This window comes from Chaetura pelagica, unplaced genomic scaffold (assembly GCF_000747805.2).
Source record: "Chaetura pelagica isolate M959 unplaced genomic scaffold, ChaPel_1.0 scaffold9, whole genome shotgun sequence".
NCBI lineage: Eukaryota > Metazoa > Chordata > Aves > Apodiformes > Apodidae > Chaetura > Chaetura pelagica.
In genome coordinates, this window is record NW_009954494.1 from 1,570,239 (window position 1) to 1,597,867 (window position 27,629).

The window sequence follows — 27,629 nt, forward strand, 5'->3', positions numbered from 1 at the left end:
GTCTGCTGAACCAGCCTACCTTGTGTGTACCAGGTTGTCATGCTGTGACTCTATGCATATAACCTGCATTAGCTCTCTGAGTACCAGCATGAGATGTCCCATTCCCCAAGCTCTAAGAGCACATTTCCTATCAAACACGTTGAGGAATCAATGTTGCAGAGTCCTTTGAAGGAACCCTTGGGAAAGGAAAATAGCAATATCCCCCTTCTCCCTTCTGACCTCACCAGAAAGAAGATCTAGAAGAGCTTCTCTGAGTTCTGTCTGTGGATTTAAAGGAGCAAGTTATATAACCTCTCATTTTTTGTGCTTGTAGTAATACCTAAATACCTATATAACTACACAAGAATATTTCAAAGGTTCCTCAGTGGGAAAAATGGATGGGAGAGAGCTTTGAACAGAAAGCAGTAAAAAAAAAAAAAAAAAAAAAAAAAAAAGCTCTTACCACCGATTCTCTCATCTTTTCTGGGAGTGGATCTGCTGATGAATCTTCAAATTGTTGACGTAGAAAGTGAGGGACATATTTGCATTGAATAAGGGACCTGTCAAAAAAAAAAAGAAAATCCTAGTTAGGATACTTCTGAACATATCTAACAGATACAAATATTCCTGAGGGACAGTGGAGGAGGAACAGCCTCCAATTTCCTTCCTCATGTATGCAGTAGCTACCTTATCTCTCTAGAGCCAGACACTGACACAAACCAGCTATATCTGTGATCAGAGCAGAACATCCTTGTCAAAATGTTAAAGACCCTCAGCCATCCAGTCAATGTAACTCAGTCATTTAGAGGAACAAGCAGAAAGGGTACTGCTGCATTCATACCCTTTAACTTTCAGCAAAGCTGAAACCAATACAGGAGCTGTTTAGATTCACATTAGAAAGGTCAAAGAAGCTATTTCTCTATAAATTGTGTATTAATCCTTGGTTCCAGAATTATGTGTTTCCTCCTCCATCTCTACATTCATGCCACAGGCCATCCCTAAAATACTGCTTCCAATCTCCTTAACTTCCTTTAATTAAGTTCAGAGCTGTTTAAAAAAATCTTAAACATGTTGGGTTTTTTTTTAAGATAATACTTTTTTATCATAATTAATCAATAATCATAATAATCAATAAATACTTGATGTACACATCCTTAATTTTAAGAGATTTAACAACCATTTCATCTCCTGAAATTTTATTAAGAATCTTACAAATTTGGTAGCTAGATTTAAAAGTTAAAATGGATTTAATGGTTTAAGATTACTTCCTTAAAACAAATCTTAAGAAAAGACAAGTTTGTTTTTTTTAAACAGAAGTTAATGAACTGGTGTGTCCTTCCTGGAGAGTGGGAAAGAGAAAGACATTTAAATTACTTGAAAATTGAATGAGCTCACACTTCCATGCTGATTTGCAATTTACCTGTGGATATTTTACTCCAAGGCTAAACAAATCTCCCTAATACAGCACACAGCTTCCTTTCGTTCCATACTGGAGCTCCATACTGTAACAGTGGATGAACTACAGGCCATCTACACAAAGCTTGATCCAGGTCTAACTGACATCTGTGCCAGGCACAGTAGGCTTTGGATAAAGTTAATGACAATAGACAAAAGCAATTCTTGCTGCTTTGCCACATCAGGACCTGGTTATGTATAAGTATCAGATTCCCTGAAACTTCTGGATGGTAAAGAAGGAACTTCTTAACTCTTCAGTATGATTTATCAGGATGCCAATTTTCTACTAGTGCCCTATATACTAGTTTCATTACTAGTTTCTCTCCTAAATTATAACCTTGTATGACCTAAAAAGCCCTCCACTTCCCCCTTCTCTCTCCTGCATTACAAAACTATGCAAACAAACACCCTGACTTATCATACAGCCTTTATGTACTAAAGAGCCTCACCATCAAGACACACAAGACACCTTGTGAACCAAAGGAGAAGACTTGTTTGTTTCCTCAAAGACCCTTTGTACTAGGATAAGACTGAGCTGTCCCTGAAGCAGAATCCCAGATGGCATGGTTAAACTGGCTACACAAATCTCACTTGCTTACTTAATCCCACAGCCATATACCTAGATACCCAGCTGCTTGTGGACCACCACAGCCCCCATGACAACCATATAGCACCACCCCCACACAGGATAACTCATGTCTGCTGCCACTGAGCTATGAATCTATGGATTTCTCATATCGCCTCAAGCTGCAGACCACCATGCTGGGACTTTTCCACTGTTTGCAATGTCAGCTCTTAATACTCAGTATTTTTCCTCAATTAACTCTAGCAGATCATGTCAGAGGAGAAAAGGATGAAGTTAAACTCAGAGAGGCACAGCCTACTGGCAGTGACCCTCAGCAAGAGCTGGAATTGAGCCATCTTCCCAGCACACCAAATGTCCTTTATCCTTGCCATGGTGCTACCCAATGCACATTCTGCAACTGCAGTAGCCTGAGAGCCCCCTCAGCTAAATCACTATCTTCCAACATGGCAAATGTACAGTTTCCCAGAGGCTGATATCTGCTTCAGAGAATTTGGATACTGCTGTTCAAAGAGCACCAGCCTCACTGGCATTCTGACTGCAGCACTTCATTTATTTACAGGACTGATGCCAACCAGGCAGACATGCGAGGAATTTCCACCTCACTGCAGTACAACCACAGAGACAATCCCTGTGGTTCTGAAAACCAGGCATGGCTCTGGTTGTCTGCTGTACAGCTTAATCAATAAATAACATTTGCAGGCAACTTACATCAGTACAGACGGGTCACTGCTTTGTCTGCTGAGGTGATAAGAAAGTGCAACTAGCAGACCACAGAAAGCAGAAAACAGTGCTGGAATGTGTTGTGCATCCCAGGGCTCCTGAACAGAAGGACAGAAAGCAAAATCTTTGTAAGTTAGAAATGTAGAACATTTTTTTATTATTATTTAAGTAGGCTAAGCCATATATACAGTGTTAAATGCACAGCATCTAGACTTGTACACCATCTACCAAGGACTAAAAATAATTTTTCATATCAAATTCTACTGTTGTGAAAAAGACTGCAATTAGAGGCATGCTTTGTGATCATATTATGTAATTCCTCTGTAATCATCAATTAGCTAGGAAACCACATGAAAGGCAGGTTTTCTTTCCTCTTTAATGAAACACTAGAGGCAAATTCTCATTAAAATGAGAGGCAAGTGAAATGAACAGCACTGTATTTCTCTAAACTCTAAATTAATATGTAGTTACTTGACCTGTGGCCAGATTGTATGCAACAAATACCTATGTCGTCTAAATCAGCTCTGGCACCTTGCTCTGAAATCTTTCTGTTGCTTTGTGCATTATATCCAGGTCCTGCTGCCTGGAGGATAACACAGTGGAGAGGGAGAGCACTCGGCACCATACATGACATCCCAAGTAAGGAAAGAAGAGACAATTTACACTTGCCACACACTCTGGGCATCACCAAGATGAGAAACTGTCTCTGGGAGATTAAAACAGCTAAAATTGCCCAGAAATAATAAGAGAAAGAGCATGACACTTAGGGAACACTTGCGGAGTCCTCAGCCACACGTTAGGGATCCTAAAACATACTTGAAAGTCTTGGCTGTAAAAGGACACAGAAGCTCACTGAAACACACTCATAGCCATTTCACTTATTAGGCTTGTTCAATGCCTCCACACAATCTCTACTGATCAAGTGCATGTGAGATTACCGGATCTGGACATTAGAGCACTTTCTGGTTAGGTTTTGAGAGATGGTGCTTTAAGCCTTGTTCAGCTAATACAAACAAGGCAACTTCACAGCTTGTGCAGGACCAGTATTTTCACAGAGTGAAGTATATTATTCATCCTACTTCACCAAGTGATATGCATTTCTTAGCAAAGCTGACTCACATTAAGAAAGACTTCAATTCTTTCAGGGGCAATGAATACCTGGGTAAGACAAACTAATTTAGTGTCAAGGGACAAACCTCCTTCTGCAACTGAGGTTTCTTTGGAATTTAACAATGAAATTCCCATTATCCTAAGAACTGCTATCACAGAATTGAAATTTTAATTTCAAGAATGACCTTCCCCTCATCATACTACTGAATATCACAACAAAGAAAGAAAGGAGTGCCTAGTGCTGTCAAACAATCTTACCCAAGCCAGTCATCACAAACAAAAGAGAGACTTACACTGTATTACTGAAGGAATCCAGCACCAATTGTTTGACATGTTAAACTCTGCCATCCAACTCCATTCATTGTTCCCAGTTTTGGGACCAAATACATTTTGAGCTAACTTTTCCCATGCTTAGTGTCAGGGAAGAAATTAATACTCTTAAAAGCCCTGAAGAAAACTAACTAGAGTCAAAATGTTCTGCAAATGACTGAATCACAGTCTATCCAGATTTCCAGGACAACACAACTGCATACAGATCCACCCAGTAGCTTCTAGTACATGACTGCCCCTTTGCCCTGCAAATCATTCCAAAAGAAAAAGACTACAACCAGCCCAGCAATATACTTGGAATTGAAATGTATCCATAGCCACTTAGAGAAATCATTCTGCCCTTTTTCTACTGTAACACTATACATGGTTGATTCCTCATCTCCGCATCTCAGGAACTCTTTACTTCCATGTTTTCTGTATATCACACACAGCTTCTGCATTTAGCTGGCCTGTGCTCCAGTTCCAAAGTGTCATTGTCCTCTCAAAGCTCAGCTGTCAGGAAGCCAGGAAGGCATCAATATTTGCTGTGTGTCTAGAGAGCAGGACTTTTCAGAACAATGCTATGTTGTTGTAAAAAGATGAAAATGAAAAAAAGGTGTTCTTTCTCCAGCATCACAATATACTTTGCTTCAATTTGTTATTTTCTTCCTCCACTCATGATGCCTGGTAGAGATTTAAAGACAGAAGACAGAAAAAACAATATAGCTGATAATTGGACAATTATTCTTCTTAGTGGGAAAACAGGAATGACAAGTTTTAGTCTTAGAAGCTGGTATCATGTGTCATACTAGACAGGCGGTTTGACTACCTCATCTGGTTGAGGTGACATGTAGTGCTCTCACACACAGTTTTGACTTTGCTGTAGACACTCAGATAGCCATTTTTAAAACAAGTGAAATGGATGTACAGGGTTAAGGATGAAAGCAATGAGTTACAAAAGACCCAGTAGTCTAGGGGTGGTGTTCCTTTTCAACCACAGAATCATCTAATCCCAAAACAACCCACTAAAAAGAAAGATAAAGGTGTCTTTGAACTTAAAAGCTTTTTACCACCAGTAAAGGTGGGGAGGCAAATGTACTTTTAAAAAGTGGCAGTAGTAGTTTTCTGTCCTACATTATTTATCCTTTTTGCTTCTTTCTTCCTCTAAAAAAATGTATGTAGCAAATTCTTGCCTTTCAAAGATATGCTAAAATAAATCATATGTCCTACTCCAGAGACATAAAGTTCACTGAAAGAGAAGAACCACTGTGGTAATCAGAAATTGTAGCTACATTTTTAAAAAAAACAACAAACAAACATACCTCTCTACTCAAAGACTGCAGACAGCTGCAGTATTAGTATCATTGAAGGTGTTTGCATACCAACTGGCTTTTTAAATATAGAGACAAACTCCAATTGTGCTTCACAAAGAACAGACATTTAACTTTCCACTCTCTTGAGATTTCATCATTACTCAACTACTTCTTTTTTTTTGGGGGGGGGTGGGGTCTTTCCCCTACTTCCACTTCCCAGCTTCATCACAGATCAGCTATTGCTGATATCAAACAACACGCAGGACAGCTGTTGATGGCCAGCTATTCTACATGTGTGATGGTAAATTGAAAGAAATACCATCATCCTATTTCTGAACATATAAAAACCTTCTGACTGAGACCGTCAGATTCCCCTCCCCACCCCCAAAGGTATGACAAAATGGTAATGATGGCTTGATCTCTACAAGGTTAATTATAAGCTTCACTCTTTTACCATGAATACTCATTTCCAGTAAACACTAACAACCAGGAAATGTGAATTATTCATGGATCTTGTTACACTGGTGGTGACAAATTCTAGGGAGAGATGCCCACCAGACTCATCTTCCCAGCATCCATGGAAAACAAAACATTACTTTCCTGGAAAATCTCCAAAAACCTAACAAGTGATAAACTACCAGACATCACAACCCATTCTGAACAATGTTGTCTCTGCTTCTTTGCACTCCCAACTGTTATTTGTGACCATATTTTCACTGGTGAATTCTAAAATCCACAAGGATGGAACTGATGCAGGGGTATGCATATGTATGCATCACCTGACACAAACAGGGTCCCTGTGACTAGAATTCTTTGGCTAGAGTGTAAAGATGAGCACCAGCTTCAGGCAGGGGGCATGAATACTCATTTTTCACACAATGGTGAGTTTATCCTAAACAAGAAATGCACACTTCTACATTCCTATACAGTGACATACTTCTGTAAGAGTAACCTGAGCCATATCAGGTTCTGCAGACACAATGTACTTCTCCTGTTATATCTGGGTAATAGGTTCATATTACACATGCAGAAAATTAAGAGCATGAAGTTATGACTAAATTGCAAGTCTGACTATGGCTGCAAACATTGATTATGGAAATGTGCAGTATCTGACAATTCTCTCAAAAATTAATGTTCCTAACAGCTCTTGGTTGAACCTCAGGGGTCTCTAAATTGCAAAATACATAGAATTGATGAACCTTGTCTTCAAAACCTCCAACAGAGCTGGAAGTGTTTTATGCAGTAGAAACAAAGCTGTCCAATAATCCTATACTTCTATTTTTGGTCACTTACACATCTAGGAATTCTGTCTGTACACAAGGGCCCAGTAAGTGTTTGTTGTTTAGAAATTTATTTGGGCAGTCTTAGCAGATTGAGGAAGATGAATGCTTGCAATTCTTTCCCGTTATAAAACCCTAAGACAAATATTTCAAAATTATTAGTGTACAGATGAAGCCTGCGTCATTGAAAGCAGCAATCAAGAAGCACTGTTATTCTGATTAACAAGTTTAAAAACTCATTAAACAACAAACCAAGCTACACCAATGTGAGCTGAGAATGGTTCAAAATACCCACAGGATTTTTATTAACTGTCCATTGAAGCAACAAATAAGTTACCAGAAAATACCTTCTTAAGGTATAAGGCAATGGAAACTATAGCTTTCATTTTAAAAAATAGGTCCTTACACAGAGCTGGAGGAGGCAGCTGTGCCACATATGATCACATATATGTCAGTTTCATTGTTTTGACCCAGGTTAAAAATCTGAAATTTTTCCAGGCTGATTAAAATAACCTCAAGTTCCATAACCATTTAAAAAAAAATATAATCACAAAACAAAAACAAACAAACAACAAAAAAAACCACCCAAAAAAAATACAAACAAAAAACCCCCCCCAAAATCCCACCAACAACAAAACAAATCATAAATAAAAAATGGATTGCAAGTAATTAACTGGTTCTGCATAAGTTTCAAATCCAACCAGCTGATTAGAACAGAAGGCAGGAAAGGAGGACTGACTGATTACAGAAACCTTCAGGGATGTGCTCTTCTGCCCCACAGCAAAATACTGATATGCTGGAATGCTCAAGACTGCTATCAAGGTAGCTAAATTCCAGATTGATTAATTGTGGAAAAATGTAAGAGGGAATACCTGAATTTGTTTTTTAAATACCTTTTAAATAATTGGTCACAGACCACAAAACAGATGGAGCAGGAGACAAAAATCAACACATCAGGCAATTCTGGTCAATTGAAAAAGATGGCGCAGAAGGTCTGAAAATAAAAATACTTTCTCCAGGATAAAGAGATAACCCTTTCATATATCAAAGCTAAGGAAGCTATTTGACCTGCCAATTTCTGTTCAAGATTACAGGACTGAAGCTAAGATCAGAAAAAAAGCTAGACTGAAGTGAAGGCAGTTATATTTAAACTAAACTCAGTTACTCAATAGCTTAAAAAAAGTAGTGAGCTGAAAAATTGCTGCTATTAGATGTAACAACCCAAAGTATGACCAAAGGATGTGATAAAACCATGCTTAGGATTTAGAGCTTTTTATTTAACAAATGTAATTGAATGTTCATAGAGGACTTGGAAAGAACTAGAATAAGGAGTGATGATATCATTAAACAGAGGCCTGGGAGGTAAAGAAACTGTCAAAGCAAGCAGGAGAAACTCAGGTCTTTGCACTTCAGAAGCTAAGACATTAACCTTCTCTGAAATAAAGTTCACAATATTGTTGTATGTAAGGCAAGATAAGCAGCTGGTGTCATATTGCTTATCACAGGGATGTGTCGTGGGATAAGATGTATGAAAAGATGCTTTACAGCATCTGAAAGCTGTAGGAAAATCACCTTTGCAAGACCAGAACAATATGACTGAAAATAAAAGTCTATCCAGGCAACTTTGCATCATCACTAGAAGGGATGACTTCTGTTGCCTAGCTATGTCAGTGACTTCAAAACCTTCACTCACAATATGCTCCTTTGACTGACAACAGTATAATAGAATCACAGAATGTTTGGGGTTGGAAGGGACTTCTGGAGATCATCTGGTCCAACCCCCATACCAGAGCAGATCCATCTAGAAGAATGGCTGGTGGGTTTTGTGTGTCTCTAGAGACAAAGCCTCCACAACCTCTCTGGGCAGCCTGTTCCAGTGCTCTGTTACCCTCTCAATAAAGAAGTTTTCCCTTATGTTTAGGTTTAATCTCCTGTGTTCCAGTTTGTGCCCATTGCCCCTTGTCCTGTCACTGGACACCACTGAAGAGAGACTAGTCACATCCTCCTGACACCCACCCTTTAGATATTTATAGGCATTTATGAGATCCCCCATCAGTCTCCTCCAGAGGCTGAACAGACCCAGCTCTCTAAGCCTTTCCTCATGTGGTAGATGCTCCAGTCTCTCAATCATCTTTGAGGCCCTGCACTGGACTCTCTCCAGTAGTTCCGTGCACTTCATTAACTGGGGAGCCCAGAATTGGATGCAGCATTCCAGTTTCCCCTGCTATCCATCACACAAGGCAGTCCAAGCCCTGCCTTTGCCTATCCCGATGAGGAACAACATCTCTCACGTTGCTTTGGAAAGGAAGAGCAGCAAATTCTGTCCTCTTCTCTGATCTGCAGCCAAGCGTCACTAAAACGCGGCCATCACTTGGCTGTGAGCGGTGCCCAGAGCCCCTGGGCTGGCCAGCGGGGCAGCAGGGCTGCTCAGACACCCAGCCCCAGGCAGTAGGTGCCAGCCAGGCTCAGGCAGTGCTTCATCCCACCCACACCCCTGGCCGGGCCACCCTGCCCTGCCAGGGCCACAAACACACAGACGGAGACCCGGAATTCCAGCAACGCTGTGTTTTGGGGTTCTTTGGAGAAATTATCTATGATCATTTTAGATGCAATACTCTGTACTTCTGGCTGCGAACAATTTGGGCTTTTCTTTTTTAAATCTGGCAGCTCTAAACAAAAAGCAAACTGATCAGTCCAGGAGTAGCACCACCGGAGGCCCTGACAAATTGTAGACCCATAGCTCCTCCACAGGAACAGCAAGCATAGCTAAAGCTTCTGAGGAGCACTCTCAATTGCCTGGCCACAGCAGGTGGGATCCCTTCGCTTCTCAGCCACCTCCAAACGATGTGTCCTTGTTCCTCCTCCCAGTGTCCAAGTCATGCAACTCAAACACAGGTCTCCTCATCCCACAGTGAGTTTGTACCAGACTGCCCCTTATTCCAGTTGTGTGGAAAGTGCTTGTTTGGTCAGACAACCCCCTGTGTTATGCCAGGTGAGCCATAGGCAGCCACACCCCAAACACATCATATGCTCCTGATCAAGCCCTGTGCTGGGACTTGTCCCATGCTGCCACATGATCCAACCTGCACATTCACTGTCAGCACCAGACCGGAGATCTGTCCATTCTCTTCTAGGCAGTATGTGTATTTTAGCCACAAGAGAGAAATATTTCTGGTCATGCGATGGCAAAGACGCTACCAGGTGATTCAGGAGTGGCAGGACCAGATGAACTAATTGGGCAGACCAAATTTTGTCTGCACATCATAGGATGAACTCTGAATCAAGAACACTGCCTAATAATTTTCCTCACACAACTTACCTAAACAAAAATCAGTGACAATTATTAAGTAGAAGAAATTATATCTCTATAACACAGATGCTTCTTTATAGAGACCTTTGCTCAGTTTTGTACAGCATAATTCAACAGCAAATTCAGCCTGGAAAAGGCACAGGATTTCAGCACATTCGTCTCAATTCTCAGAGCTTATATTCGCATGCTGAAAGTCAACTTGAGTACTTACACTGTTTTGTGGCCATATCCCAAAACAATTCCTGGATTCTTACTTTTTAATCTTTCTAAAATTGGAGTTCTAGAGCAAATAATTAACTGCTGTGAATTTGCTATTCTAAAATAACTTCAAAAATTTACTGCAATCAAACTATTGTACATACATATATATAGTTTCTGTTGTAAAAACAAACAATAAAAGCTCACTTAAAAATATAGATCTATTATAAAATTAACATTTTAAAAAACTGTGTGCCAAATTAAATATTCTTCTAATAAGAAGGAATAATATCTTTGCTTTTGGAATAATATCTATCTCAGGACCTCACTGGACATGCACGGAGAAATGAGGCTAGACTATTTCACTCTGTAGGACAATAATTAGAACACAAAAACCACTTATGGAAGGTGAGGCTTAAGCCTGATACTGCTGAAATGGGTCTTCAGCCTGAACATTTGATGTGAGCAAACACTCACCAGTAAAAAGCACACAAACACTTTGAGATCCATTCTCCTCTGCAATTTATTTCAGGAGATAGAATTCTGCTAGTTACACCTGCTGAGCTATAAGATGTTCTGCTAGTGAACCGTGTTTATATTTAAGGATGCTACATTTCAGCCAAGAAATTAGATTTGCAACCCAGAAATCCTGTGTCAGGGAGAGTCTATTCCCTGCCCTGAATCTTGTGGATTATGATTATTTATTTTTTTTAAATCTCCAAAAATACTGAAAATTTTCCTCTGTTGGCTTTGCCAAACTGACTAGAAGTGAAAAGAGTAAAATATAAATAAATAAATAAAACCCCAATAGCTGTAAATTGCAAGTGTGGAAGAGATGCCGTTTCTATCTTAGACAAAGCCATGTACTTATCACCATTATGCACTCATCTAAATGAAACAGACCATAGTTTTTGTTCAGTTTTCAGTTAAACTCTGCTATTTCTAGTGTACCAAAAAACCAAATCTTCATTTGTTTAGGATCTGAAGTTGTTGCTCTCTATATTTCAAAACAATTCTAGTTTCTTACAGGGGTATTAGACCACCCTTCACAATGGTAACCTATCAGCATCATTCTTCTCTTCCATTTAAGCTAATTCCTACTCCTACTCCACCAACCAAAGAATCCTTGTCTTGCAGTGTTGTAACAACACTTCAAAAGGGGAAAAAAAAAATCTCAGGACCTCACTGGAGAGCAAGTAGGATTAACAAAGTGCTTATTTCATGACATCTAGAAGAAAATAAAAAGTATGAAATTTCAAGCAACCCTGGTAGACTGAGATTATGAGCTAAAGCAAGTGGATTCATCTTTACATGCTTTATATTAACCTCCTCAGAAGTGTTTTCACAAGAACAGTGACATAAAAATTCAAATTAACAGTAATTTCTGTGTGAACAGAAAGTCATCTGCACTCAATATTGCTAATTGACAACAGATATCTTGTAAATCTTTCACAGCACTCTACAACTTCAGGGTAGCATTAAAAACGTATTTCTAAGCAGTCTGAAGTGTAATCCATGAGGAGATTGCTTATCTACAAGGCCACCTGCATGCTGTAATTTACAGTACTACACTGTGAAAGGAGCCTGTAGAATATTTTAAGAGGCTTCTCTTACAGAGCGTTTACAAAACTATTTTTTAAACCATACATCTCATGACTTCTCTACCCTCAACTAGTGAATGACCCTCTGCTAACCTTAAGGGAAAGAAATTAGCATTTCCCCAAATGTCTGCCTGTTGAATAGTGGTTTAACTCCCTTCCTTCCTTCCATATAGCTCTTTCTGTTTTTCTCCTGGTTTCTCCCCCACATTACAGATTTTTCTCACTCTGTTCATCCTTACAGAAAGCCACCTTCTCCATCCCAGCTGCCAGTTTCTGAATCATTAATATAGCCAGAAAAGAGCAGCAGCAGCAATCCTAGCTACTCTAGGAAACTGCTTAAGAAGCAATTAAGCTTTCTAGCGTCACACAGCTGGGTCAGGTCAAACCAGTATAACTGATACACTGGGTGAGCCTGGCAACACAATTTTCCCTGGGAGTACACCACGTTAAAAGACATTTAATTTAAAGTCTCTTAACACAGCACTGCTCAGCAGCTGAGCTGCCATAGTTTATTGTGTATGGACTCCAGCCACCCAGGGGCAAGATAAAATGGCGGCTTAACACATTTTACCTTACTGTCGGGAGTGGTTAAAAACACATGCACAGCCAGCTCTGATGATCTGCGAGAGATCATTAAAGCATTATAATTGACCTTTTTATGATTTAAGGCTCCTATTCACAATTTTAAGCGGTAAATTGTTAAAAGTCATTACAGAAATCCTTAAAAGAATTCCCTTAAAGAAACATCTGATCTCCCCTCTCATCTGCGCAAATCACCAGCCTGGGTGTTGACATGATACACCCTCAGCTGTTGTAGAACGTGGTATTGGGATCCCTGTGTGCTCTACACATGAGTGGCACCACAAAGCATCCTCTTCACATATGCCTGCAAGATGTCAGGAGCAGCATGTAAATCACTGCACATCCTGGTGCACCCCTGCATGGGCACTGACAGCATCCAGTTTGTAATGAAACACTATCAAAAGACTGTCTCTTAAAGGATAAATTTTATCACAAGATTAATTTCTGGTCTCGCTGTAGTAGTCACTGGAAACTTCACAGCAGACTTGAAGACAGAAAATTTCATTGTTATTTTTGTAACAAAACAAAAAAATGCAGAGGACATATAAATTAACTGCAAGAAAAAGAAAAGTATTTTCGATTGAATATGCCTCAAAATGCAGCATCTGCCAAATAAAGCAACATTGGACATCACTGGGATAGGTAATTTTGCCAGCATATAGAGCCATGGTACACCCCCATCCTGAGCACCATACACTGCTACTTATTCTCCATATCTCAAGGCCAGAACAAAGAGAAGGCACAGAGCTGGGCAATTAACTTAGCAACTCCTGAGAGAATGGAGCAGCTGCTTTACAAGGAGACTCTAGAAAGGCTGGGTAGCTTCAGAGAGGAAATGGCAGGGTATGATATTACTGATACCTACAAAACTGCAAAGGCAGGGGATACAGTGAATGCAGAACAGTTATTCCACAATTCTTGCAACACTAGGCACACGGAAGTCTTGGTGAAATTAATGACTCAGCTTAAAAACAGGGAAGGACAGCATTGCTTTGCAGAGCACAGTGAACGTCTGGAATCTGCTGGCACAGAAAGTTGTGGAGATGGGACCAGCGCATTCAGGAAGAGACTGGGCAAATTCATAGACAACAGGTCCACAGATACAAAATGAATTAAGCAGGGACACACTGTCCACCATCCCTAATCCATCAATTGTGGATACTGGTGGAGTATTAGGGGAAAACTCAGTAAGCAGCTGTCTGGCTTGCATTAAATTCCTAAATTGCATTTTGCTATGGATGCTTACACATTACTGAGTTAGATAGCTCACTAGTCTGCCCCAGCAGAAAATGTAATTTCTTAGGAACACTGATATGAAACAACAATAAAATCCTGTACTTTTCCTTTGAAAAATATGGACCTTACTAGTAATTTACCAAAAGCAGCCTGGCTTAACAGGAGTTGCAGCTTTATAAGCCAAGGCTGCTGTTAGCCTTTGTAGTAGAAATTCCATGAGATAATTTCAGACTGATACATGCAAGAAGTGAACAGTCACACATATTAGACACACATTTACCCCAGTATTTCTACTGGGGTAATTTCGGTATATTTCAGTGTAGCTAACAGGCAGAACCTGAAGCATGGCTTGTAAAGTTTATCTTGATAAACAACAATCGTAAGATAGCTCCAAACAATTATATGAATGTTGAGCTTGACATTTTTAATTTTTGCAGTGTTGTTTTTTCTGGCTTACCTTCACTGCACTGAAGCAGAAAGCATACAGGACAATTAAAACCACAAAGCTTCGTGAAATGCTATATAATGCAGATACCAATCCAGCAGCAGCTGAAATATAGACATTACATGTTAGTTCGCTTCTTCTTAAGTGACAATGTAGCATCAAAACTAAAAAAGTGACACAGCTTTTGCATCACAAGGTTTACAGATTAGCTATCACAAAACTGGCTGTCAGCAGAACACCTTCAATGCCCCAAATGAGCTTACAAAACTGTTTACAACTAAGACTGAAAGGCCGATCCTACTGTACACCATGTGTTTTGCATTGACCTGAGGTTCCACACTACTGCTTTTTTGTGCTGAATGCTGTTTTGCCAAAACATCAGAATGCCTCTTTGTGTTGCTACAGAGGAGGAATAAAGTGATCTATTAAACTGGCAATTGTCTAGGAGAACTCCACTTATAATTTTCCTCTTTTCCTTTGTTCCTAAGACACAGGCTCTGGTATCATCCAAAAGCATCCTAACTTGCTTGGTCAACCATGATTTGAACATTAAGATACATGAATAAACTTAAAGGGAGAAAGATACCAGCTGATCTCTCGCTATAACCTTCTTTGAGGGGTCCCAGAAGTAGTGTAGGAAAACCTGTTAGACAGAATTAGGTGAGCAGTCTCAAAAATGGAGACACAGGGGCTGCAGAACCATGCTCTAATTAGGGTTCAACAGACACTGGAATCATTATTGATGGCATAAGGGCTTTATCCAACATGTTACTTCCTCCAGGTCTGCTCTGATATTTATCAGACAAAAAGCAAAAAACTGCTCATATAATCTGTATTAGTTTTAACCACTTGCCAAAGGTTGCACCTACAGTAGCAAGCAGAATGATGCAGTAAGCGTGGGTTTGTGGAATCAGAAGTGTTGAGGATGTAATATCCATGATATACATGTTCGGGATGCCTTACTGAAAAATATCTCTAGGCTGGTCCCACGGATTATACGCTTAATATTGTTTGGAGTGCAATAAGTGCACCCTTACAGTGCACCTATCTTCTAAGTTTCATGCAATGGAATCCAGTTTGCATACCTCTGACATCACTCCATGATGCAAAACAATGTGTGGTTAAGTGGGAACAAGGAGGAAGCTTGTTTCTGATCCCAACTAAGATGACAGTGTAGATGCATCCCAATCTTCTCCGCTACTTAAGCCATAATTAAAACCAAAATCCTACACTAACAACAAAAAAATAATGCACCATATTTCACGGGCCTTGTTTAACCTCTGACTGAAATAACACCTAATACCAGAAAAATCACAGATCCATTATCATGTCAATACGCCTTACGCTATGGAACAGAATGCAGACATTTTCTATTTTTTAAATGGAATTTTAACAGGATTTAATAAAAACAAAAAAACCTCAACAACAAACAAACAAAAAAACCCCAACAAAACCAACCAAACAAACCAACCCCCCAAAAAACACGAAACACCTTTTCTTTTTCTTTAGAGAAAAGATTCACATTGGACATGCTAGGAAAGAGCCCATGGATGTCAGTCACATTCTGCAGCCTATAGTAAAGCTTGTACACAACTTTTTCAAAAGAAAAAAGAGATAAAATCAGGGAGGTCTTATTAGTAGTCTCCCCACCTTTGCATTCGTATCATTAACTGCTTGAGCTTTAAGATGCACTGTGCTTCAAAACATGCAGTAATACACTCTGCTATAAGGTTATAAGCTCAGAAAGCAATGAAACTGGCTACTTACCAGAACCACCAAAAAGCAACATGTCAATTTGCTCCAAAAGATATATACAGAAAGTGTTGATTTGAGGGAAAAGACCAAGAAGAGAAATTGCAGGAAAGCAATATAAAAACACTAAAGAAACAAAGAAGATATATGTTAGAACACAATCATACATCACAATGCATGGAAAACAGAGAAACATGCATCACACCAGCATAAGAAATTGTTGCAGTAAGTTCTGAAGATTACTTAAATGAGCATATCTTAATCTCAGCAGCAACAATTACACATTCCTTCTAATGTATTCAAAAGAATATGCTATTTTACACGTGAGAAACTAATAGTTTCACTTTAAGCTTTATTATGGATTAAAAAGTAATGGCAGAAAAAAAAATAGCATTATGTGGCCTACTTACTGCTTCTTAAATACTTTCAAAGTTATATTTGCTCTATTTAAAGTACAGAAATATCAATTTGCAGACTTCAGAATTTCCTCCTTGAATCTGAGATGATTCAAGCACAGGTATAACAATTCGATATATACAAACAGTATTTTGATGGCTAAGATCCCAAATATCTTGGCCTCTGCCAGAAATCACTAGCAGACACCTAAAGCAGCCTGTAAAAACTGGAGAAACCTATAGTGAAACTTCCCCAGCTTCCAGCAGCATGGACCTTGACTTTGCAGTAGTGCAAGAACATTAAAAACAGCACAGAAACTCGGGGGTAAAAACCAGTCTTACACCTTTATGTATTATCTTTCTAAACAGAAATACTAACTTAAATGGTTGCCTTACAGTAAAGGAAAATCAGGAGTCATAACTCAGGTAATTGTGCTGCTGGTATAACATTCTGTTCACTTCAAGCCACTCCTCCTTCCCATCCATTTACTCTTAGCTATGCTCTAGAAAATGTTAAGCACAGTTGTCTAGCAAAGCATCAAAACACACACTTAACCCAAGCTCCAATACCATCAGCTTTCAAGCATACATGCACGTGTTTAATTATATTCTTACTGCTTTGTTGTACTATTACCAAAATGTTCTGCACAGTGAAGGAAACAGATGTGTGCCAGTCACTCTTTCTCATAAACAAGTATGTATTTGTCAGTTTACAAACTAGGAAGACTGCAGTTTCCTCCTATTCATTCTTAGAACTACTAAATTAAACAAATCACTAGTATAACTTATTCTCCTTCCCACTCCAGTCAAATTTTAAGAAGGTGACAATAGGATTTGTGTTCTTTGTTGAATGCCAATCTAACATTTTACTCCCAGCTCTACTTACTAATGCATCTTGTGCTAAAATAAAACAATACAGCGAGTTTGATTCTACAGCTTTTATCTTCATCCTATTATACACTGCTGCTATGTAATACTGTAAATCTTGCTGGGGAAGTCAAACACAGGAGAACAAATGACATACTCAAGTGTTAAACACAGACAGGGCTCACTTAAGCATACTTGCATTCACAATGTGCCCTTCATCACAACTTCCTTCCACTGGCACAAATTATACATACGTAAGAACAGGAGGAAATACTGTCTTCTCAATCTTTTACATGCAAATACCATTATTAGTCTCCTTTACTACTCTAGCCTTCTTTTAGATATTCCAAGCCATATCAAGCCAAGTAATGACAACTCTTGAAGACAAGCAATGGCATGACAGACAAACAGGCCTCAGGGACTTGCCATGGGATCAGCTACCTCAAAAACTCACTGCTGCAACTTGAATGAGTTCACCTTCCTCAAAGAACTTGCAGAATGCCCAGATCTCAGATTACTGACTTACAGTCCAAATGACTGCCTTTTCTGTGGCAGCCTCACAAAAGTTGGGCAAGAGCAGAAGGAGGAACAAGATCAGAGAGACATTACATGGCCAGTAAACCAAAATAGAGGTGAATGTAAACAAGGAGAGAAAAGTTGTTTAACTAATGTCCTCACCTTCTCTCTATTAACAATGTGAATAACAACTTCTTTAGCTAAAGTACCTTTGTTTATCTCATCCTGCACAAAGGAGTATAGCAGAGAGAAAAATAAATTGTTGTCACTTACAAAAAGACTGAATTTAGGAGCAACCACTTCCCCTGTGGGAAGCAGATAATAAAAAGAGTTGATCAATCAGTTGGAATTGCATTATGAATTCCAGAGAAAATTTGTTTAAGCCTCCCTCATTTCCATACAAAGCACCTTTAAGAGCTGGTCCTAAGTGATGCATATGTGAACTGCTGGCATTTAATGCTGCAGTTTGAGGACTTCCTCTAGAGAAGCAGCTACCAGATGTAGGAGAGGTGTAGGTGTAGGAGAGAAACACACATTTTGACTTTGGAAACTTTGGATCTTTTGAAAAACATAGAAAAGTAACTCAGTGGCAATGTCACTGCAAATGTTTTGCACATTTTGAAAATCAGTATTTGAAAAAAAAAAAATAGAGAATACTAGTCAATTTGCTGTGTAATAAGCCATACTTTTCCAGAGGGAAAAAAAAATGCTTTGAATTTTGTTCATTGCCTCCTGAACATCTGGGAATAGAAATCACAGAGGCTTTCTTCCCCTGACATAAGCTCAGTCATTGCTACAAGTAGCAGTCAAAGGACTAGCTATAACAAAATTTTGCAGCCACCTGCTAACTTACTTTTCTGTGATGTCTGCCAAATAATTTCACTCATCTGTCTAATGCTCAAATGGTTTCATCACAAAAACTACCATATACTAAGTGTGTAACTACTTCCGGCATTAACCACACCTGTAGAACTTAGTGACTGAGGTTGGCTCTGGCTATGCCCTTACTTGCACTATGTATGCTAATCTAGCAAAAAGGTCAAATAAAATAAGGAATTCAAAACCACAGTAGGCATGAATTAAAACCATGATCTCCCAACTAATATAAATCAATAGCAGAACCATCATCAATTTAAAATAAAATAGAATGCTAAAGATTGCTTGAAAATAAATGGACCTGTTAAAACACATTTATGTAATTAGGTTGCATCTAACAAATTTCCACTGATTTTCTTTCATAGCCTTATTTTAAGACTTTCATCATAGCATGCTATGCAGCATCACACTAGTTCCTTGCTAAGTCCTTTCTGTGATTTCCATCATCCAGCTGAAGATGTGCCTGCTTATTGTTGGGAGGTTGGACTAGATGACCTTTAGAGGTCCCTTCCAACCCAAGACATTCTATGATTCTATGATGAGTAAAATAGAAATGAAAAGGTCACCATATGATGACAAACCAATAAAAAGATACCAGAAATAACTATCAAATGGGCAAAACCACAAAAAAATAGCAACACTTTGTTGGTATTCAGTGAGACCAACTTCCCTCCTAAAACAAATACTGTCCAAAACAACTCTATACCTTCAGTGCCTAAGGGAATCTGTTCTCAAACCGTAGCAAGATGCTGGAGGATTCAGACTGCCATAGCTTGGGGAAGTAGTGGAACTGTAAACACTTGCAGTGACAGCAGCCAGAAGCTGGGACTCCCATAAAGACAAAGCAAGGAGTTGCCACATCTCAGCACCAAACATCACTTGAACAAACATACCCACAGATGTGCCAGCTCCCAGAGCTGGTGAAGCAAAAATGGGGGACAAGCAGATGGAAATGGTTTCCTCTCACTCTCTCGCTAAACAGACGCCAACTGGGGAGATGTATTTCCTCTCTCTCTCCCCCACCTCCCCCCAGGCTGTTTCAAGAACCTGCTCCACCATCTCATTTGAGGCCAGACAAAATTAGCACATTTATAACCACACTTTTTTTCTTATACTGGTTGCTATAGTTTTTCATTTATCTCTATCCCAAGAGTCATTTAAGATTCTTGTTGAATTATTTATCAGCATTTTTACTGTTCACCTTTGACAGGCAGAGAAAATAAGATATAAGAAAAAACTTTAATGAGACCAAAGGAAAGTAATGAAAGAAGCTAATGAAAGTAAGTGAGATGCAGGTCTTCATTATTCCCGTGTTTTTAGTGAGAAGGATTGGGAGTCAATGAACACATATGAAGGACCAGAGGGCTTTCCTAAAAATAGCAAGCATTTCAGGCAGTAATAGCCTGACTTGAGTAGAGCAAAAAGCAAGGACAATAGTCACAGTTGAACGAAGACCTCAAAGGTCATTTGCTCTGGATCACAAATATTTTCCCCCTACTACAGTAGGTTTTCCTGGTTTGAAATTAACAAACCAATGGGCTGTCTTTGGTACACCACAAAACAGCTCCTGGGAAGTTTCATGACTTTTACAGTAACCTTTAACTTTTCTACTTCATACCTAACAGTGTTGCACTACTTGACCTGAGTCTAGTTCAGTGCTCGAATCTGCGACACAAGTAGAGCAGCACCACAGTGACAGACTGAGAGCACACAGCAGGAAGAACTGTCCTGACAGAACAGGGCATTTCAAGCTGCAGCCACCTACAACAAGTAACTTTGGTCCTGTTTTGGGGCAATATCTGAATGTCCTCAGCCACCTAAGGGTATGATTCTAGAAGGAAGCAGGTTGGAAGAGTTATTGTGGAGAGGCCACTCGACATTAACTCATCATGTGGACAGCAAGGTTAAACCAAACCAAGAAAAAGTGTGTTCCTCATGAGTGGAAGAATGCCCACCTGAGGACTTGGCACCGATTAGCTTCCAGGCATTAAATTTAAAACTCAGCTTGTTCCGCAGTAACTGCTCCACACAGACAAGTAAGTCCTTACGAAGATTAACGGCATTTCACAGATGATGTCTTTTGCTAATAACATCAGTGACTGCTAGTTTTCTATAGAGATTTTTCTGAGAGTCTCATTTCATTAACAACTCCTCCCATGTGAGGGAAGGTTGCCAGCTGCCCCCCACCCATCTTAGGTCATTCCAAATGTTTCTATCCATTTAAACTAGAGTTGTGCCTCCACAACATGCATTTGATTGCCAACATGGGAAAGCACAGGCTTCCCCAGTTGATGCTTAATTCATTTTTAAACTCCTAAGAAAAATATTGACTCACCTATTACATGGTCTCTGGCTGACTGAAGAGATCTAGGCGAAAAGAGCTTCAAGCCATACATTGTGTAAAATGGAGGATTTGTGTCTTTAGATCCAGCATCTAGCAGCAAAATAAGGCCACACAATATGCAAAAATATACAGGTCTGCTGTAGATTATGATCTTATTGTGCCCCTGGGAAAAAAAAAAAAAGGAAACAATGTTTGAATTTGGTATTCACTCTCCTACTACATGCCCTGCATTGAACTGGAGAGAGGGTCAGGAGTCAGATAAAGTATTTTAATGACTCACCCATACTAATTAATAATAAAAATATTACGAGGTATTTTATCTTCTCCAGAGGAGACTTTCAAAAGGCACCGAAGGCAGTTAAGACTAACTCCAGCAATCATTTATGCTCTTGAAAACTGAACTTTCTGGACCTTTCATAATACACTAATTACAGTAGTTATAATTTTCAGTAGAGAAAAAAAAAATATCTCAATCTGTCTAAACCTTTCTTTCCAATAGACAAGTTTTTCTCTACATCACTTTTATTTTAATGAATGTCTGCTTCAGGTAGCTTGGATTTTATTTTTTTTACTTTATGAAACACTGCATCCTGGGAAGTAAAAAGTAACAGAGCACCTCCTAGGTGTAGTTTGAGGCATGGACATTGGTTTCCCCCCCCCAATACAATTCAATTTGACTTTTTTGTTGATTAAAACCTCTTGACAGCAAACTAATGTCCTTCGGGGGGTAGGAGGGGGTGACACTTCTCAGCAGTTTCTGGTGTCTCTCATGTAGTACTTTGAAATTATGATCCAAAGGAATCAATATGTGGAAGGACCCTTTTCCTACGCCTTTCATACACACCCCTCACATGCTTGATTTGAATGAACCGTGTAAAACACTGCTGTGGAGCTGAGGGCTAGGGAGAATAACAGACACTTAAGAAAAATCTTAATAGCTCTCCTGGTAGCAAGCTTAAGGGTAAATAAGATATTTTAAATGCTGGTGAGTCAAAAGATTCCCTGAGTGTGAAAAGCCAAGAGCAAAGTGACAAGGATTCAGGTTTGCCTTGCAAAAAGCTGCTGCTGTGAAACTGTTCTTACTTGTAAAATGTAATTTAAATGAGTATAATAAAAGACCATTTCTTTTTTTTGAGTCTACTTACTGATTTGAAACAGTGGCCATATTTGTTTGGCTGCCAGCCAAGCTCATGTTAACATTGCTTTTAGCTGAGCTGTACTCTCTTTTGGGATCAACTGGCTAACAAGGTGGCAGGGAACTAGTGGGCTTACATTGCACCTCACATTTGTGGAATACAAATCAAATCCTATCTGGTGTTTAATCAGACTTCCAGTTTTAGTAAAGTATTTTGTTTTAAATAAGACACATGTCCATTAAACAAAAAAAAAAATCAAAGAAGAGTTAGAAAGATAAAAATCTGACTTAAAAAACCAACCAAACAACAAAAACTTAAAAATTACTTTCTGGATGTTTTTAAACTTCAGTTCATTTATTTTAAATATAAGCTGTGCCTTAGGAAAAGAAATCGGTAAATATTGCATCTAAACAATTGTTTCATGATCTATATCCTGATGTGCACTCCAGAACAAAGTCTATTTCATTGTTATGTTACATCCTTGTCTTATCTCTTAAATTACAGAATCCAGGTTTTATCTTTCCATCATAATTATTTGAAGGAAGTTGGGTAAGACAGTGTTGATGATTAGAAGTCCAGATGTTCCAAGCAGAGCACTGACATACTCAATTAGATTTACACTCTATATTTAACTCTTTCTTCTAAATAAATTACTCTTACCATGCAAATGGTAATAATGCTAGTTAGAATTGCAGAAGCACCTTTCAAAGGTTGTCTGAACAGCCTGAAAAATGAGAGCAAAGACCATCTTCCCTATTTTCCAAATGGCATTGGGAATGAGACAGAATCCTGAAAAGGAAATCTTCCCTACTATCAGACCAAGAGGAGCAAAGCAATGCAGCAGCATTGCACTCAGAAGGGCATAGGCTGCACAGCTGTTACACTGCTTGGGACACTCAGTGAGCTTCCCAGAGCCACACAGATCACAGTTCCCACATCTGGGGAACAGGTAGGACAAGAAAGAGGAACTGCTGCAAGTTTCACAGTCATTTACATCCTTTCTGCAGGGTGATTATTTGGTACAGGACTGATTTGAGGCCAACAGCAGACACCTTCTAGGAGAGAGAGGATCACTGAAGACAGAACACCACCTCCTGAAAAGCACAGCCAGGGGATGGACATAAAATTCCCTTTCTAAAGTTTTAGAAGGCAAAAAAGAAAAAGTGCAAAGCCCTTTTGTACCTACTACTGACACACCAAGCTAAGCAGTCCTTCACCAAAATGGGCATGTGGCAGTGCCACTTAGCAACAAGGTGTTTTAGTCATTAAGGACTCCTTTTTTTCTACTAGACAAGCTCATCAAATTTTGACAGGCAAAACTGATTTCATCTTGGTGAAACTACTCCAACTCTGCATTCTCCTTCAGAAGAATTTAAATAATGAAGCAGGATTCCTTTTCTATTTTACATCTAATTTGTTGAACAACCTTTTTTTTCTCAACTGATAAAAAATTCAGTGAAAACTGCTCCTTTCCCTGCCCAAAAAGTGTCATTGACTTACTCAGGTCTGTCTTTGTCACGAACATATTTCAGAAACATACATCCTACAAACACCCTTCTATTTTGATAAAAATATAAAGATTTTCAGCGAAGTTAGAATAATTTTACATCCATTTAGTAAAACAGCTCTTTTGACTGCAAAGCACTTTGATGGGGAAACTTCAGAAAGATCTAATGATGGTTTGAGGGTGCAGCCACGCAAGAGGAAAAATCAGGCTTTATATAAAGAAAAGTGTATGTGCTCAGTGCTACAGAAAAGCTTACAGGAGCAATTTAAAAATACTTTTTGAGTGCCTTGTGGGATTTATGAAACTATGTATGTTAGCTACCCAGCAAGAGTTAGCTGTCTGCTTTGTCAACTGGTGGAACCAAGACAAGGAAGGTATGCAAGCAATTCTGTAAATCTTAAGAGCATGACTGCAACCTTTCAAAGCTCAAATGTCTTTGTTAACCTGAGTTAGATTCTGATCTATACAGGTGTCTTATAAGAGATTTACAGACAAGCTCTCATGATCTGCTATGTAGCCATTTATTACAGACACAGCCTTTATTGCCCAATCTGCTGCTGCCTCTAAACAACACCAAGAAACTCTCCAAAGCCACTTGTCTAAAACCTTGAAATGCAAAGATCTCTTGGACCTCTGAATTTAATACCCTGCAGTCACTGGCACCTCTTTTATATTCTGCTGTTAATAAACTGATACAACTCACATTTGGGATGGACTTTATTTTCTTCTCTCCACCATTCCAGTAAAAAGGGTCTTCCCAAATTTCACCATCCCTGAACCACATGCCTTTGTGTGAACAGCAAATAATGGCCACCAGCTCCCAATGGACCAGAATTGGAAAGGCAAAAGCATGGGCTGACAGGAAAATTAGGCTCTCATCCTGTAGTAGGCAACAGCACTAAACCTGCAGCTATGATAACTGCCAGTAGCCAGCATTAGCTGTAGAATCTGCTAAGCTCCAACTTAAGCAAAGCTGATCAAAACAGAACTATTATCATGGTTCAATAAAACTAGTATAAATTATTATAAAATTCAAAACATGCTGAGTTAGATAGGTGCTTCTCTATATACTGAAAGTCATCCCTTACCACAATGACAGTATACAAACAATACACAGTGTTCAACTCAGGGACTAGAGGTGTCACAGCATGGTACGGGCTAAGAAATAATCTTATCTCCATTAAAATTGCACCAGACTACCAGACTTTACAGGCTTTATTCAGAAAGCTCTTCTTCAACACTATGAAGTGAACACACTGTCAGAAGGAGTTCAGAACAAAAGCTACCTGCACTGTGCCTTCTGAATTCACTGGATGGTATCTTTACAGCAGACTTTTTCAAAACAGTATAAGCTAGAGACGACAAAGTCACATCAAACAGTAACAAAGTCTGCAGGTAGGAGATAGGGAAGAAGTTTAGAATCTCCTTGGCAGCTATGGATAACATATGGCATTAGCAGCTAGGATCCAGGAATAGAAACCAATTCAGTGTGCAAAACTGTGGCTTGTGATGGTTTGTTTCACACTGAAAAATCTTATCTGCATTTTCATTCATGGACATGATACTGATTATTCTTTAATCCTTCTGCTGTTCTGAATCCTTACATTAACATCAAGAGATGTTCTTCTCTTTGATTTTAATGTAGTAATCATGAATTATGAGACAGCACATGGAATACCTTTACTTGCCTTCTTGTCTTATCTGTTGAGGTGCTTACTAGCTCAAGCAAGCCCTTACAAATACCTATTGTGCTAAAAATCACAGAATCACAGCATCACTACAGTTAGAAAAGATCTCCAAGATCATCAAGTCCAACCATTAGCCCTACACCCCCACCTGCAGGGCCTCCCCGCCCTCAAGCAGATTGACACTCCCACCCAATTTAGTGTCATCTGCAAACTTACTGGGGGTGGACTCAATCCCCTCATCCAAATCATCAATAAAGATGTGAAACAGGAGCAGGTCCAGCACTGAGCCTTGGGAAACACCACTGGTGACTGGCTGCCAACTGGATGCCCAGCACTGAGCCTTGGGGAACACCACTGGTGACTGGCTGCCAACTGGATGTAGCTCCATTTAACACAACTCTTCAGACCTGGCCATCTGACCATTTTTTTATCCAGCAGCTAATCTTCTGGTTTAACTTGATCTATAATGCCTCCCACCTTTAGAACCCTCTGTGGAAAAACTTTTAAAATTTTATTTCCATTGGGGTTCATATGGTGCTCCAAAATAGTTTGCAAGAATATATTATTGATAAATGATGTTCCAGGAAAGTATATAGAAGATGGGAAACATCTATTGTTACTTTGGTACATGGCTGTATGAGACACAGAATACTACATGGTGAGTAGCACTTTTATTGTGGGAGCTTGAAATGCAAATGCAGATTCTGCACAAAAATATTCTCTTTAAACTTAATTAGCTACTTTAATACTGCAAAAAAAAATCTGGGCTAGATAGGTTTCTAATGGAGTTTTGATTAAAATGTTTGTCACCCACTTTAAACAGATGTACACATTACTACTACACAAACTATTTGGTTACAGTTCACATTATGTCTAGACACATGCTAGTTGAACTGGAAAATATTATTTTAGTCCTCAAAAGACTCAGCTTTTTACTGAGGTAGAAATATTTCTTTAATGTACGAAAAATATCACCCTACAATTGTAAGTTGCTGTTTATTAGCCCTCCCTACTTTTTATGCAGACAGTAATCACTCTGAATGCATTATAAACAACAATACCATAAGTTCACCCCATAATAAGTGACATGGAAAGGAAACTAAGAACCTTCTGAAATCCATCTCAGTGAAATGTGCTGAACCTCAATTTCTCAGCAAACCTCAATTTCAAGTTCAGTCTGTGTTTCTAGACTCTAGACCGATGAAAACAATTGCTTCCTGCCAAAGGGAAAACCTTTCCAGCAAACCTGCAGTTTTGAAGATGCTGGTTTTGAGTCCTGAAGGAAGAGAGAGGGTCCTTGAAAACATTGAATGAGCTAAGAAGTGTGAGGAACCAAGCAGATGGTGTAAAAGCAAGCAAGGGACCTAGCAACTACTGAAATATCTTCCAAGAACACCAATCAAAACTACTGAGACACCAGGACAGGTGGAGGGGTCAGGCTGCAGTTGTAGGACAGATGGTGATCCTAAACCAGTCCTATAATGAGGACAGACTGGGGTAAGAACTGTTTCCTTGCAAGGTGGTTATCACTGTCAGGATTCAGTTTCCCAGATACACTTGACAAACAGCAACCAGCAAAGAACCTGACAGTCTGTATTCACTTACAGATCTGGCCATATTATAACAAAGGGAAGACGTCTGTGCCATTTGATGAGCTAGTAAGACTATTGAGAAATATATCTGCAATACCAGATTTCAAAAAAATGAAAAGTTAACCCCCATTCTAAAAAAAAAAAAAAAAAAGAATTAAAAAAAAATTAAAGCCCCAACTGATTAATGACTAAGGTGCTAATCTGGAAATTCTCATGTTTTCAGCCACTGTTCCTAGAAGGAAAAAGCTTGTCTGATGCCAGAGAATTGAATTTCAGCAAACTTCTCCAGATGCATTTGTTTTTACTTAATGTTTTAGCTTAAAGCACTTTTCTAACAGCAGTGATAAATTCAAATAGCTTAAAGTTAAATAAATGTAGTAAAAATTCTCAAAATCACAGACAACATCTTGCTCATTTTCATAAATCACCTAGAACAGCAAACTACTTACACCTATGTTTCACTAAACAGTCAACTGTTTCAGGTATGCAAGGGATAATAAAGGAGAAAGACATGTTATACTGGCCCAGACTTACATGTATTGGTGAAGCAGGATCCGGCTGAACACTCTGAAAACAAAACAGAAAAATAAAAGTTTGCTTACAGGAATTTCTTTTCACAGAACTCAGAAAATAATTCAGCAATTGGACATAAACTTGTGTCCTACCTTTAGAAGTGAATACTGGCAGCTGGCCATCACCAGACAGAACAACAGAACCCAAATGTCTTTACAGAAGCCTTGATTCAGCGTGAGGAATCCAAGGAGTGAAACAAGAACTACTAGAAGGACAGCAAATACATTCTCCTTTATATCTTCTGTCCTATGTGAATAAA

General features: G+C 39.1%; 1 protein-coding gene across 1 annotated transcript in view; it reads right to left on the reverse strand.

Annotated features, from left to right (window-relative positions):
* The window catches only part of PCNXL2 (pecanex-like 2 (Drosophila)), a 155,917-nt gene that overhangs the window by 88,176 nt on the left and 40,112 nt on the right, over positions 1 to 27,629 (reverse strand). The window contains exons 11-17 of the mRNA XM_010004553.1: positions 27,463 to 27,616; positions 27,332 to 27,364; positions 20,866 to 21,037; positions 15,892 to 16,002; positions 14,137 to 14,228; positions 2,729 to 2,838; positions 443 to 539 (exon numbers count right to left, since the gene is read on the reverse strand). Coding sequence (XP_010002855.1) covers positions 443 to 539; positions 2,729 to 2,838; positions 14,137 to 14,228; positions 15,892 to 16,002; positions 20,866 to 21,037; positions 27,332 to 27,364; positions 27,463 to 27,616 — 769 coding nt within the window. The remainder of the gene's footprint in view (positions 1 to 442; positions 540 to 2,728; positions 2,839 to 14,136; positions 14,229 to 15,891; positions 16,003 to 20,865; positions 21,038 to 27,331; positions 27,365 to 27,462; positions 27,617 to 27,629) is intronic.